A 14759-nucleotide genomic window follows, 5' to 3' on the forward strand; every position below is an offset into this window, starting at 1 on the left:
GGAAAATTAAGAGTCAGAACAAACAATGACTGAAACATTGAGTGAAGAGGAGAAAAGAAACCCAGGGGACAGTCACCCAAACAGAAACGTGAGTGAAAAGCAGCCGAAACCATTCCCAAAGGAGTGGCGGCCTTCCTGTCCCTTCTCGGTGAGAGATTCCAGCTCACCTTGTACTCATCCAGCCAAACATGTGCCAGCCTCAGGGAGTTGTGTGTCATGGTGTCCTGGCCTTCGGGAGAGCCATATGGTCGTCTTTTTCGGAAGATGTGTCCAACTCTAGAGCAAGGGATGATGAAGAGTTTACCTCCACACATCCAAATCTGGGCAGAAGCGAAATACATGTTAATGGCTGCCTCACAGTGCTATGAAATCAGTGTAAGAATGTTCATGAAATTAACCTTTATTAAATAAGGAGACTTTGCAAGATGTTTTATAAAGCTATTCAAATAGAAGGAAGTCAAAGGGTGTATTTTTAAAAATCTGTTTTTCTGATTAAAAAGAAACTAACTCTATCACATGTGCACTCTCATACGAGCATGGACCTAAACTCACACTTGCCCTTGACGTTCTACCAGAAGACACTGGATCTTTAGGACTTAGGGACAGGGACCGCCTACTGACTGGTCCTCTAATTTCAGCTTTACAGGTACTTTCTTAGAAAATGTATATAAATTTCTTTTTTGAGAAAAAAAAATATACAGAATAAGTCTCGGTTAAGATTCAAAAGATCTTAGTTCTGATCTAAATTTTTCCCTTAACTTTTCTGAATTGCTTTAGCCAATTATTTTAATTTTTGTAGGACTCGGTTACCTCATCTACAAAATAAGACCAAACTAATGATATCTATTATTCCTTTCAAATTCTGAAGATTATATAGGAATATCTATCTTTTAAAAACATAGTGGTCAATACATTTACCAAAATACAAAATGACACGTGCACAAGGTATTGTGTTAGCCTCTGACTGGGGATTCTGCCATCCAGGCCAGGAGACTGGAGGTGGGAAACGGGAAGAAGTCTGAGTCCATCCCCAGCCGCTCCCCTGCCTACCTTTTCAGAAGAAGGTCTTACCCCCAATGGCTCCCTGAGCCACAGACCCCACCTACACTGTCATCTTTCCAAGCTGAGCAGCTGGAGAAGAAATTATGAAAGGTGAATTTCTTCCTCAAGTTGGAGGTACCTGTCTATGTAAAGGATTCAGTAAGCTAAACACGGAGTGATGTAATCTGTTATCTAAACTGAGCTACTTCTGCAAGTGAAATGGGGACTGTTGGTAACAGGTGTGAGCCAGGGTGGCCTTGGCAATGAGGGGAATCCGATCGCCCCGACTCGGTGCGGCAGGAACAGGGCTCTAGGTAAATGCATGTTAAGTCTTCTGCGTTCATACTCAACCGTGCTTCACAGTCATCCCTCCTGAACTCTCGTACAATATATATGAGCCTTCTTAGATGCTTTGGACATTTTAAATGATCATTATCCATCACAGGGTGCAATAGAGTAGCATTCATTAAAGACAGTTTCTTAACAAAAAGAATCAAAAAGAATTTACAGAAAATATGGGATCATGGATGAAAATTACATTCTACTACACACAAATAATTAAGCATGCAACAAAATAAAATTACCCGAAATGATATTTCTAAGTTTTCTCCTCCCCAGATATCCATGCCACGGTCATACTGCCCAAGCTCACTGAAGTAGTCCCTGTTCATGGCGAACAGTCCTCCAGCCATTGTAGGGGACCTAGAAAAGGAAAATAATTACGGTGTCAATTCTGTAGTCAGTCACCTACTATAAACTCAGTGCGCCATTGGAATACTACTAATAAAAGCTAGATTAACCATTATGAAACGTATGAAGCATCATGAAACATCAGGGAGTGAGCTAGGCTACATAACTGAATTTTCTAGATATGCTAGGGACCTAGCAAACGAAGGCTACTTTTCTAAGTATTTTTTTTATTATAACTATTTTGACAGAAGTCCACCTGAAATGAATTATTTAATTCCTTTGACAGTCTCACAGAGCCACTGGGCCTGCCAAGGTGAGACCAGACAAACCTGCCACTTTCAATTATACTCGAACACGTGTTGGACCAGTGGCTCTCAAACAGGGCGATTTTGTCCCCAAGCAAGAATGTCATTAACTTCTGGAGACATTTTCAGCTGTTATAGCTGGGTAGCAGGGTGCTACTGACACCTGACGGGTTGCGAGCAGGTGTGCTGCTAAATGAAGAATTTATCAGGCCCAGAATGTCAGTACTGCCAAGAAGACTGAGCCCTGTGTTACAGGGAGAGAACCCGAAGCAGACTGGCCCTCGTGGAGCCGAGCCCCACTTCCGGGCGTCTTGCACCCCGAAATAGGATTGGGTGATCATGGATTCTAGCGTCCCAAGCTGCCTGCCAGAAGAGAAGCAAAATTCTCTCTGCAAGAAGAAAACATCATCCCAGCTATGAATGTATCTCTTTAATTCTTCATATACAGTGTCTGGGACTCAATAAACATACATAGTGTCTGGGACTAAATAAACAAGCAAACAATAACCAGGGAATCAGGAAGATAAATCACATGAAAGATCAAAAATGAAACCAAACCTATGCATATCCAAGAAACACTTCTGATAGAGACAGAAAGGAAATTTAAGCAGCCAATGAAGACTACCTTCAAAGGAAACAAAAATAATACTGTTTCTAACTTCTCACCAGAAACAGTAGAAGCCAGAAGGTTCTTAAATACCTTCAAAAGCCTGAAAGAATATGCCTGCCAATCTAGGACTGGATATTGCGTAAAATTATTCTTTAAAATAATGAGGAAACAAAGACATTTTAAGAAAAAGACAGGAGTAATCACCAGACGGTCCAATCAAAAGAAATACTTAAATGTGTTCTTTAGTAGGAATAAAAATAATCTCAAATGGAAATTCGCAGATGCAGAAAGAATAGAGAGTAACGTAATAGAAGAAATATATGGGTAAACCTAAATGAATAATGGTTACATGTCTTGCAAGATTAAAAATATACACACACACATATTTCAACAATATAACTTGAAAGACGACAATTAAAATACGGACTTTCCAAGATTCTTGTATTGTTTGGAGAAAGTACCAATTTATATTACACTTTGAAAAGTCAGGGGTGATTGCTGCAGTCTCCAGGGCAACCACTAGAAGAACACTATGTACAAATGTGTAAGTTTTAATACTGGGGCTGCTATTAGGATCAGAATAATAGGAACTCAGACCAAATGCAGGCAAGAGAAAAAAATAACAGAGAAAGCAAAGAGTACCACTGTAATCATAAACACAACATTATCGAAGGTAATCAACTACATGCCCTAAATTTTTTCACACTGGTTAAAAATATATATATACTGCTACTTACAAGGGACACATCTAAATGTAAGACCACAGACTGACAGCAAAAGGGAAGAAAAGTTATACAGTGCAAATATGGATCAAAAATAAAAATGGAACAGCTATACCAATAAACATCAAACTATAATGCAAATGTTTCACTATTCTAAAAGTATAGAATAAAAGATAGATCATAATGACAGATAGTTTGAATAATTCTCAACTTTCATGCATCTGTTAACAGAGCCTTAAAACACATGAAAAATATAAACTAAAAGGAGAAACAAATATACAATTGAAGTGGGAAACTATACCATTTTCAATAACTGAAAGAACATGTGAATTAAAAACAAAAATATGGAATATTTCAGTAACAATGAACTTGATGAAACTGATACAGAATCCCATATTTACCGCCTGGAGAAATTACAGGCATACGACAAATAGTTACCAAAATTAACCACATGCTAGACCATAAAGCAAATCTCATCGATTTCTACAGAATTAAAATCATATAGAATGTTTTCTGAAAACAGTATAATTGAGCTAGCAATAAATAACATCTATAAAAATCTCTATATCTGGAAATAAATGCACTGCTACATAACCTATGGGTCAGAGAAGGTATCGCAATTAAAATATTTTTTATCATTTGTCGGATATAGCTAAAGCCATTAGAAGAAAATTTATCTTCTTAAATATATGTATTAGAAAAGGAAAAAGGCTGAAAGTGTAAAAAAATCTAAATGTTAAGTCAAAAAGTTAGCAACCTGCTATCAGTAAAGTGAAACAGCTGTTTAAAAAATCTAAACGTTAAAGTGTAAAAAAATCTAAATGTTAAGTCAAAAAGTTAGCAACCTGCTATCAGTAAAGTGAAACAGCTGTTTAAAAAATCTAAACGTTAAATCAAAAAGTTAGCAACCTGTTATCAATAAAGTGAAAGCTTACAGAAAGGGGAGGGGTGGGGAGAAGGAGAACGGGGGCTAACGCCCTCCCTGCCAGGGGACGACCGTCAGTGCTGTCGAAAGGTAACAAACAATTTAGAAGCATCAGAAGGGACCAATGCAACAACTACGAATAACCAAACGACACTGGGTGACACACAGTACCAGGGAGTGATGTCGGTCAGCTGGACCTTCGCCTTCCCATGGAGAGGGTCTGCAGCTGCGTATCATCTAGAAGTAATGAAGTGAGAAACGAAAGACCCAAAATAAGAACGGTTATGAGAATGTGCCTCCGGGGAAAGGACTGAGAATGGAAAGAAAAGGGGTAGAGTCGGCCTCTTTTATCCGAAGTTCTATTTGATTCGTTAGTGAATACATGTTTTTGATTAAAAATACTAAAAATTAAATGATGAGAAACAAATACCCGTGAAGATGATGAACTAAGCAAAAACTGGCAACTGCACAAAAGCTAAGAATGAGAACACATGTAACAGTCTGGAGTACTTTCTTCTTGCACTGACGAAGAAAAACTTTAAAGATACCTTATTAGACCACACGTTTCTCCTTGTGAAGAAAACATGGACAGTCCAAAAGAGGATAGGACAAAATGGAGTCACCGCTACCATCTGCCTCCAACCACAGGTCAGGAGGTCATGGGCCAGGAATGCAGGCAGGCAGACCCGACGCAGCCCTGCTCTCCTGAGAGGGGCTCTAGCACCTGGCTCCTGTCTGCAGAGCCAAGGAGGGGACAGCGGTAGTGACCCGCACCGACCCCCCGCAGGCACTGTGAGGAAAAGCTGCAAGCACGCAAGCCAGGAAGACAAGTGAGAGCTGCGTGTGCTCCGTTCATGGGCGTCACACGCAACCGCAGCAGCTTCTCACACAAGCCAGGACACGATGACCCGCCTGTCAGCAGATGGCATCAGGCACCCGGAACGGGCCAGCAGGGTCTCCATCACCCTCCTGTGTCGGGCTCACGGGAAAGGAAGCTGGCAGGCACCATAATGCCAGCTGAGGGGTTAGGAGCATATTACCTGCCAAAGGCGAGGAGAGGCGTGCCCTACGACCAGGCGCTTTCACTCCAGCGGCCATGAATAAAAATGTTGGCAACGGCACCGTTTGTGACATAAAAAATCCCAAAAGCTGAAAATAACCCAACTGCCCCATCAACAGTAAACTGGGTAAATAATTTAGACTATCGTACAGCAGTGAAAGTGAATCCACAAGAGCTACGTACTCCAGCACCGATGAATTTGTAACGCAATGCTGAGCAAAAGCGAGACAAAACAGTCCCATGGCTGCGTCCGCAGGAAGCCCGGCTGCGGGCATAACCACACCGCCAGGAGACGAACCCGCAGCGGGGAGGCTGCCACCGGGGGCGAGGAAGCGCTCAGTCAGGGCAGGGACAGCCCTGGGGACGAGTTCAGGCACTGTCACCAGGAAGGATGTTTGGGGATCAGCGGGGTGCTGTTTTCTGACCTGAGCGGTAGCTGCACAGGTGTGCACGTTATAACCATTTACTGTGTGCATATGTGTACTTTTTGCATATGCTATTTTTTTTACAAGAAAAACATTTAAGAGTAGGTTCAAGCACTTTAAAAAGCAGAAATACATACAAACCGCTCTGAAAGCAACATGAGAGGTGTAGAAGAAAACAAAGGGAACAGCGTGGAAGAGGTTCACGAGACCACGGACGAGAAGGGAATACTTCGTGTACTGTGACTTAGTGATGGTGCTAGCAGGAATCTACCCTAAAAATCCTGACTGTAGAAAAAGCTCATGCATCAAATACTCTCCATAGCACCATTCGCACTAGCAAAGAACTGAAGATAAAAACGCGCGCATAACCAGCACAAAACACAGGGTAGGTACTCCACGGGACCATGTGTGACAACTGTCCCCGGGTATCGTTGGTTCTGTCTGCCTTTCTCACTAAGCTAGAAATCCTTGAGGGCACGGACAATTTCTTATTCATAAATCTCCCCTTGGGACTTCGCAGAGTGCATAAAATGCAGTCAGCACTCAAGAATTTTAATGGACAAATTAAGCCAACACTTTTGCTTTTGGCGAAGGAGGAGGAATTATCTTTAAAGTACTCTTTGAAGAAGCTCTAGTGAGAGTTTTTCGACCACATGGGCTGGGGCGGGGGGGGTGTCTTACTTTATCGGTGCGGTGGCTCCTTCTGGTCCTCCGGGCTCAGGAAGGGGGACAAGATCCCATTTGAAGTGCAGCCCCCAGTTGAACCCTCCCCGCACCACAGGGGACGAGCTGTAGGCCAGCGTGTCGGCGCTGATGATGTCGATCACGGGGCACACCACCGTCCGCCGGTCCTCTTGGATGGCGGCCAGCAGGGGCTGCAGCCACATCACGTTCACCTCACAGTGGCTGTCCAGAAACACCAGCACCTCTCCTGAGACGGCAAACAACAGCGCTTTAAAAATTCATGTCTGCTGCCACCACGCTCCTGCACACCCATTGTCCCATTTGCTGGCTTTAGCTGAGACTTCATTTTTAGACCCTTCTTCCCTTTCTCTTAACTGCTTCAGTTCACTGTAGGTTTAACAAAAAATGAGAGGTAACTCTCCATCTAGTCTGCAGTCGTATGCAGACTGAATTCAAGACCTATGATTTTTCATCTTTAGATTCTACCCAAAGACTGACTGCGCTGTGCTGAATTATCGAAAGCAGCACGATAAAGAGAGCATTCTGGGGTATTTGTGGAGAATAGCAAGATCGTGCCATGTGAAACACTGTACCATCACATTACCTAACTACTGAGTTGTTTGTTGTGTTTTTTTTTTCAGTAACAATAACTTAGGTTTGTTTGTTTGTTTTTCTCATGATGATCTGCTGGTCCTTGTTCAAATAAATATATTTTAGGATCTGTTAGAAATAAGCCAGTTTGGGGGAAGTCAGGCTCAATATGACCACGTGTAATCTTACTTCATTTAGTTACAGTGGCTGTAATTGAAAAAAGTAACATTTTTAGAATCGTCTCCTCAAAGAACCACGACTGCATTCCCTTCACACTGCGCAGTGTACAGGCAGAACACTTTGCCTTGTGTTAAACTGACACCTGGTGAGGTGTGTGCTCTTCACATCCTCATGAGGTCATTTATAGACGATGAATGACAGGACTGTTGTCATGCAAAACTTTCTTGCCTGAGGTATGTCTGCTATCATTAACTGAAACAGGATGCATGGTGCTTTGAGTAATTCATGTACAATCTACAATGATACCTTTCGCAGACAGATCTTTAGAATAAAGAATAACCATTAGAACTATCAAAGAAACCCTCATTTCCACTCACATTTATCAAGAGGAGATAAAAATGCAAGATAAAATCTTAATGAGTTTTATTTTCCTTACTAGAATAAAAGTGCATCCCATTGGCTGATGGCAGCTACTACAGCTAAGGAGCTTGACAGAATGAAAAAGGAAAGGTGGGAAAGGAAAGAAAGGCGAACGCACGGCAGTGACCAGTGAACCGGAGGGTGCGCGCCTCTCACGGCTGCCAGGCTGCAGCAGTGATCAACGAGCAGCCATGTTTCTGAGTCACCAATGAAAACGCAGTTACGCGCTCCAGCCCCAAGGCGGGGAAACGTATCCAAAATTTGGAAATGGTTCGATTACCATAACTGTAATAAAAACATCTACACACAGCAGGCCACTGTCACTGCACCACACTCCGTACCTGGCTGTCCAAAGAATTACCGAGGAGAATCTGAATTGTCCACACATTTTTTTCGAGAGTTGTGTATATTATTTGTTTGTATGTTCCTAACAAATACACTTCAGGCAGAATTCCTGGCTAAAACACGTCCGTGTTTCTGACTGGGGATAAAGTGATGGCTTAATCGTTTGGGCTGGGAGGGTGGCGGTTATATTTCATGCCACGCAAATACATCGTCTGGCTGAACTGGCAGCTGTACCTGAATAAATGACCGTCATGATTTCTGGGGGGCAGATCCATGTACTACGTGCAGTATTATATATTTAAGAGGAAAATTTTTCTACTAAAATTTATAAATGAAAATCAGGATCTCCAATCTTACATGGAGGTAACCATAAAAATACAATGGAATCAATAAAACTGAAGGCTAACCAGATACATTTCCAGAATATTCTGAATTTGGTACCTGTTCTTCTTTCTTAGGGGGAGATCAGTGTAAGATAAAGGTTTTAAAGATACAGTACCAATGGAGACTTTCTCCTTGATGGAATCAGAAGGATTACGAGGAAATTTAAAGAACGTGACCTTGTAGTTATCTAAGTCAATTTTTAAGTGTCCATTTATCCAACTAGAAATGATGCATGTCACCAGTGGTATGCATTCATACTTTAAGAATTATTAGCATAATTCAAATCGGTTTGGATACATATATTTCAAATTTTGTATTTAATAAATTACAAAAGTTGAATTGCACTTGGTCTAGACTCTTCTGCTTACGTAAGTGAACAAGATAGAGACCTACCTGCATGGCAGCCACATAAAGGGCCGCTGTGCCAGCAGAGCCTCGGAGGCCGTGACCTGGGCAACAGGGCTGGGGCTCCGAAGCGGCCTCTTCAGACGAAGCGGAGCCTCGTTGCCACTGCAAGGCCCATCTAAGACACCTCTTCCCATGGGAGGCTCCGGGGACAAGAAGCCCTAAGGGAAGGCGTACCTGTCGCGTGGGCTGCTCCGATCATTCTTCCCCGAATCAGTCCCTCACGCTTCCTGTTTCTTATGACTTTAATTTTTCCAGGGAGGTATTTCTGGACAAATGCATCCAGTTCTCCTTTCAAATCATCTGAAAATAAAGAGTCTCATAATTATTTAAACCACATGAAACACATGCAAAGACATTTTATAGCTAAAGTTGTGTCTGGTACTTGCAACAATAAATTGTCAAGTAAATATTAAAGAATCTACTTGTGCTTTATTTTAAAAGATCATAGATTATCCTATAAGGAAAAAAAGGGGAAGAAATGAAGGGTAAGAGCTGGAATACTAGCCAAGAAGAATAGTTACCTTAGTTATAAACTTATTTGTATCTCAAAGCAACCAGCACGTTGCTTTGCATAAAAAAGTTTGAAATGAACATTGTGAGTAAATGTTCAGCTGACTGCATAGAAATCAGATTTAAAACAAAGAAAACAAGAAATGTCAAGTCATACTCCATTTCAGAATAGTTAAGAAACAACTTCTATTGCTCTTACCAGAAATTACATAACAGCAGCAGTAAATGTCTTTTTATTAGTTTAGCACCTTCCAAGAGCACACGTATTTTTTATAAATTTTAGCTCATTTACCTCTAAGTTTAATAACTTTGAAGATCATGTAAGAATTATTCCATAGTTAACATATAAACCATTATAAATTATCAAGAATTTCCCTTTTAGATAACCTGTTTTTGTTTCTTACTTATAATTTTGACTCAAAAAAAAACAAACAAAACCCAATACCACAAATTCTAGAATCTAATATTTAGCCAATCTTGGCCCAGACTCAGATTCTTAGTTTTTTTTTTTAATCATCCAGTGTTGAAATTAAGTTTTGTTTGCTATTAACCTTTCTAAATTTTCTGCTGTGAGATTATAATATTTACCAAGGTTTAAGGATGTTACTACCACTAGTGTATTTAAGGGTGCTGGTCTGCCAACTCTGTTGTCGCCATCAAAGGTGCCTAATAAATACCTGAGTCATGAAAAATATGCGACTGGCATACAGTTTATCAGTGTATCTCTGCAGCTTACTGCAATGTCAAGAGCAGAAAGCTTGGAGCTGTGCAGACCAGGGTCTAATTTCAACTCCATCACTGAACAACTATGGGATCTGGAGAAATCACATACTATTTTCTCCTCTGTAAAATGAGGATACGACCTATCTCACAAGGTCGAGGAGAGCTGGATGAGTAGCATAAGTGAAAAGCCCTGCACCTTGCCATATGTACATGGAGCCATTCTTAGAAGTCTGTGCTGAATTAAAGTGAGGTGTGTAAAGTCTGTACTGACTCACAGTGGCCCTCAGAGCTCATCTACGGGCTGTCAGAACTAACCCGCTTTTGCCTGCAGGCAGTTCTCAACGTCAACAGACATTAGAACATAAGCCGAGGCATTGGGCCAAGTGCAAAAAGCCAGCCTTGAAAGGTCATACGAACAATTCCATGCACACAGCATTCTTGAAATGACAGATACCGGGTTTGCCAGGGATTAAGGATGGTGGGGAAAGGGAAGTGGATGGGACTGTAAAGGAACAGGATGAGGGAGCTCTTTGGGGTAATGGAGTGGTCTGTAACTCGATCAGTGCTGGTTACGGCAGTCTATTCATGGCATTAAATGACACAGAACTGTACACACACTCCGCACCAAGTCAGATGCCTGGTTTTGACACTGTAATTCTGTGAGACGTCATCAATGGGGAAAACTAGGTGAAGGGGTACACAGGACCTCTGTGGAACTTACTGTGAATCTACAGAGGATTCAAAGTAAGACTTTTTTTTAAAAAAGGTAAGCAAGGGAAAAATTTCAAAGGCCACATTTGGGTAGCACAGTTTGTGAAGATTACAAAGGGCATGCAGATCCTTCAAAAGCACCCTACAAGCCAGGGAAAGGCATTTATCCGTGGTTGGCTCCCTGGCAACTGCATGCATGAGGTCCCCCCACCACTACGTATGGTCAGCTCTGCAGATGCGACACTACAGAGACCGCCGCCGAGTGCCCACACCAGCAGTCACCGCATGCCGCACCGAAGTCACTGTCGTCATCCACGAGGATGACTTCGTGGAGAAGCTGGGCCGGCGTGCGGTCTAGGACGCTGTGCACGGTCCGCAGCAAAGCAGACAAGGCTTCGTTGTAGAAACAAATAACGACACTGGCGACTGGCAGATCCACTGGGTATGTCTTGTCTTTGCACCTGTAAAGACGAATACAAGAAAAGACTCACGTTTTATTCTTCACTAAACGTTAATTGCAACCTTGTTCAGCCTCTTACATTATAACAATTTTTTAAAAGCATTTAAGGAAATAATGTGGCTTCTTACTCAAGAGTTTTACATTTATTAATAATTTCTTCCTCCAATACCTGCCACTTATTTTTAGATCAACATTTAAAAAACTTGTAAGCTGATGTTCAGCTTCTCCTCACTGACGTCTCCAAAGGAAATAAACATAAAACTCTGTACTTGAGGGTTTTTTTGCCCTTCAAATAGAAAACAATTCAAGTAAACTATGATACATAGATCAATATAATGGAAGAGCTTCCCTGTAAGCGACGAAGAGTTAGGTGGCTTTGTACGACAACAACAAAAACCCACCAACTAAGAGAGAACAGTCCGGAGCCCCCGTCCCTTTGCACGGCATGCGAAGCCTTCCGAGCCCGGGCCCTGCCCGCCGCCCAGCGCCCGCCATTCTCCACGACTGAGAGTCAGTGGTTTCCGTCACTCCGACAGACCCTGTGGATTCAGGCTATTCCCTGGCATTGCTGTCGTTCCTCGCCCAGGGAGGCTTCCGGACAGCTCCGGCTGGGGGCCCCCATTTCACCAGTTCCCATCACAGCCCTCGTCCTGCGGCTCTCCGATCCCTCGTTTCCTCATTCAGCTCTCCTGCTGGGCCCTAGCCCTGTGGACCCGGCTGGGTCTTACTGTTTACTTCCAGGGCCTAATACAGCATCTAGCGAACAGAAGGTGCTCAAAAAAGTCTGTCTGTGGAATGAATGATTGATCAACCATACAAATGAAAAGCCTTTGAAGAATCAAAAATAATGAAAACAGAAAAGTGAGATGAGTAAAATTCTTCACTGGTTTTATCCTTTTTGCCATGAATCCAATACACATTTAAAACTAACTTATGCTCAGAAGGCTATTTAATTTCATGCACTTAGCCCCTCTCCCCTTTTTCCCACAGAATTTTTAAAAGACGTGGCAGGCTCCAGACTACGTGGCTTCAAGCGCAGTAAGAGTGGAAATCTGTCCAGTTTTCTAGTATCCTGAATAATCGAGCCTAAGCACCCTCATGACTTACTATACTGGTACTGAAAGCACTGTGTTACTAAAACGATTAGCAGAAACCACTAAGGAACATACGCTGCATTCCTTGTGTCTGGCACATCTCTGTGGTAGCCCAGGCGGTCGCTAATAAGCATATTGAAGGCATGCTTCTGATACCCCAAGTCTCTCAACTCCTGATCATGTTCATTAAATATCATGCCTGCAAAAGAGTAAAGTTACAGTCAGTGCATTAATCTGCAAAGGACAGTTACTACAATTACTGTTAGGATCGTAATAAAAATCTTGATTTTAACCTCTTATAATAGCCACGTTTCACAAATCTAGGTGTCTCCATTTTCAAAAAAAAAGGGGGTTAAAGCCAAGTTTTTATCAGCCCAGCTCAAAAAAGCAAGTATACCTTAACCATAAATGACACCTTCTTACTAGCCATGCTCTTTAAGAATATTTTCAAAAGAAAAACTTACCTCTGACCAACAAGAGAGACTTGATGATCTTTTTCATAAAAGCAATAATTATAGAACCCATATAGACCTCAATAGGTCCCAATTACAGGCAAGAGTTTATATGAACCCCTCCCCTAAAAAAGACCTGATAAATCTTTCTATAAAAAGCCATTGCTTCCAGACTTAATCAGCATCATAGTTAAGAAAGTCCTCCTCATATAGCATCAAATAATAAGTAATGTGGAGTAAAAGCATGTAATAAGAGGTTTTAAGAGATCGAAAGATCCTCAGACTATAAAGGAAATGTTAAAACATTTTTTTCATTTGATCATAGTTTCAAAGAAAAGTTTCTAGGAGTTAATGATTTTCTAATACATGAAGTCAAAAATATTTAAACTTATATGAGGAAACAAAAGCTAATACTTCAATTTTCATAAAATAACACCTAATCTTTTTCAGATAGCCATTTAGGCATTTTAAGAACATTAATGGGAAATTTTCTAGTTTTTTAAATTCATAGTTATTAGGTAAAACTTTTATAAGGAAGTAATATTGGGTTTACCATTTTGAATGGACATTTCATTTGCCATTGAAAGTAGTGAGAGATTGTAGCTATCTGAAGTGACAAACCCAAATTGCCTGAACAGCTAAATTATAGAAGATACGAAAGAATACACACAAAAAAAACTAATACAGCTAATAAATGAATTCAGCAAATCTGCAAGGTACCAGATCACAGTTCTGTTTCTGTACAGTAGTAATGAACAGTCGGAAAATAAAATTAAGAGAACAATTCCATTTACGGGTACATCCAAGAGAAAATACTTAGGAATAAATTTAACGGAGGAAGTGCAAGATCTGTACACTAAAAACTACAAAACACTGCTGAAAAAAACTAAAAAGAGATCTAAATAAATGGAAAGACAGCCCAGGTTTATGGACTGGAATACTAAATACAGTTAACGATGTCAATGCTTCCCAGAGCAGTCCAGACTGAATGCAAACGTTATCAAAATCCCCACAGAAAAGCTGATTCGAAAATTAATATGAAATTTGTCGACATAAGAAACATCCAAACCTGTAGAGAATTTTTATAAAACTTTGAGTCAGAAAAGGATACATGTGGAAGCAAGATTCCAACAGACTGAGAAAAATGCTTCTGAGGGGAGCAGTTTGCAGTTTCTTCCGCTGGAATTTGAGGCAGTTTGAGAACAGTGCCAGGAAGGTGGGAGGAAGCACCTCGGGATGGCAAATGAGATGTCCGTCCAAAACGGTGAACCCGATGTGACTTCCTTATAAAAGTTTTACCAAAATAACTATGAATTTTAAAGACTAGAAAATGTCTAAATGGCTATCTGAAAGAGATTAGGTGTTATTTTATGAAAATTCAAGTATTCGCTTTTATTTCCTCATATTAAATATTTTTAATTTTGTGTATTAGAAAATTAACTCTTAGAAACTTATTTCTCTGAAACTGTGCTCAAATGAAAAAAAATGTTTAACATTTCCTTTACAGTCTGTGGATCCTTCAATCTCTCAAAATGTCTTACTATATGCTTTTACTCCCCATTACTTATTATTTGACGTTTCCGTAACAAGATCAAAGATTTTTGGTTTTTTTTTTTAAGTTTTAAAGAAAACCACAGTGGATGAAAAGGGGGCCACATACAAAACCTGACAAGCTCAGGGGAGCCAGTCCGGAAGACCTCACAAAGTTAGAGACTGAAAGGAGCCACACGCAGTGGTCTAAACATGCAAATTCCTAACTAGAAGCGGCCGCGGCAGGTAGTCACGGCTATCGCCTAGAACTATAGCTTCCTTGACGAAGGTCCGTCCTTCCCTTAACTGAGCCTACTGTCTTTCTGCATCTAGGATCACAGACCCCGGGATGTCAGACGGACCTTTTCCAGGCCCCTCAGGCACACCACGGCGCCAGAGGAGACCGCGGAGCCGTCACCGTCATCCCGTTTGCCGCACGCCATCTCTCTGTGCCGCGGACGCGACGTACGGACCGTCCCGTACCCGCCG

At 41.3% G+C, this 14759-nt stretch overlaps 1 protein-coding gene across 8 annotated transcripts in view; it reads right to left on the minus strand.

Moving 5' to 3' along the window:
• GALNT11 (polypeptide N-acetylgalactosaminyltransferase 11) overlaps nt 1-14759 on the minus strand; it is a 44381-nt gene that overhangs the window by 6806 nt on the left and 22816 nt on the right. For all 8 annotated transcript variants that reach the window (XM_039861237.1, XM_039861241.1, XM_039861242.1 and 5 more), the window contains exons 3-8: nt 12364-12487; nt 11029-11195; nt 8965-9090; nt 6460-6709; nt 1626-1743; nt 168-320 (exon numbers count right to left, since the gene is read on the minus strand). In XM_039861237.1, coding sequence (XP_039717171.1) covers nt 168-320; nt 1626-1743; nt 6460-6709; nt 8965-9090; nt 11029-11195; nt 12364-12487 — 938 coding nt within the window. The remainder of the gene's footprint in view (nt 1-167; nt 321-1625; nt 1744-6459; nt 6710-8964; nt 9091-11028; nt 11196-12363; nt 12488-14759) is intronic.

The sequence above is a fragment of the Pteropus medius genome, unplaced genomic scaffold (assembly GCF_902729225.1).
Source record: "Pteropus medius unplaced genomic scaffold, Ma_sr-lr_union100, whole genome shotgun sequence".
NCBI classification, from domain to species: domain Eukaryota; kingdom Metazoa; phylum Chordata; class Mammalia; order Chiroptera; family Pteropodidae; genus Pteropus; species Pteropus medius.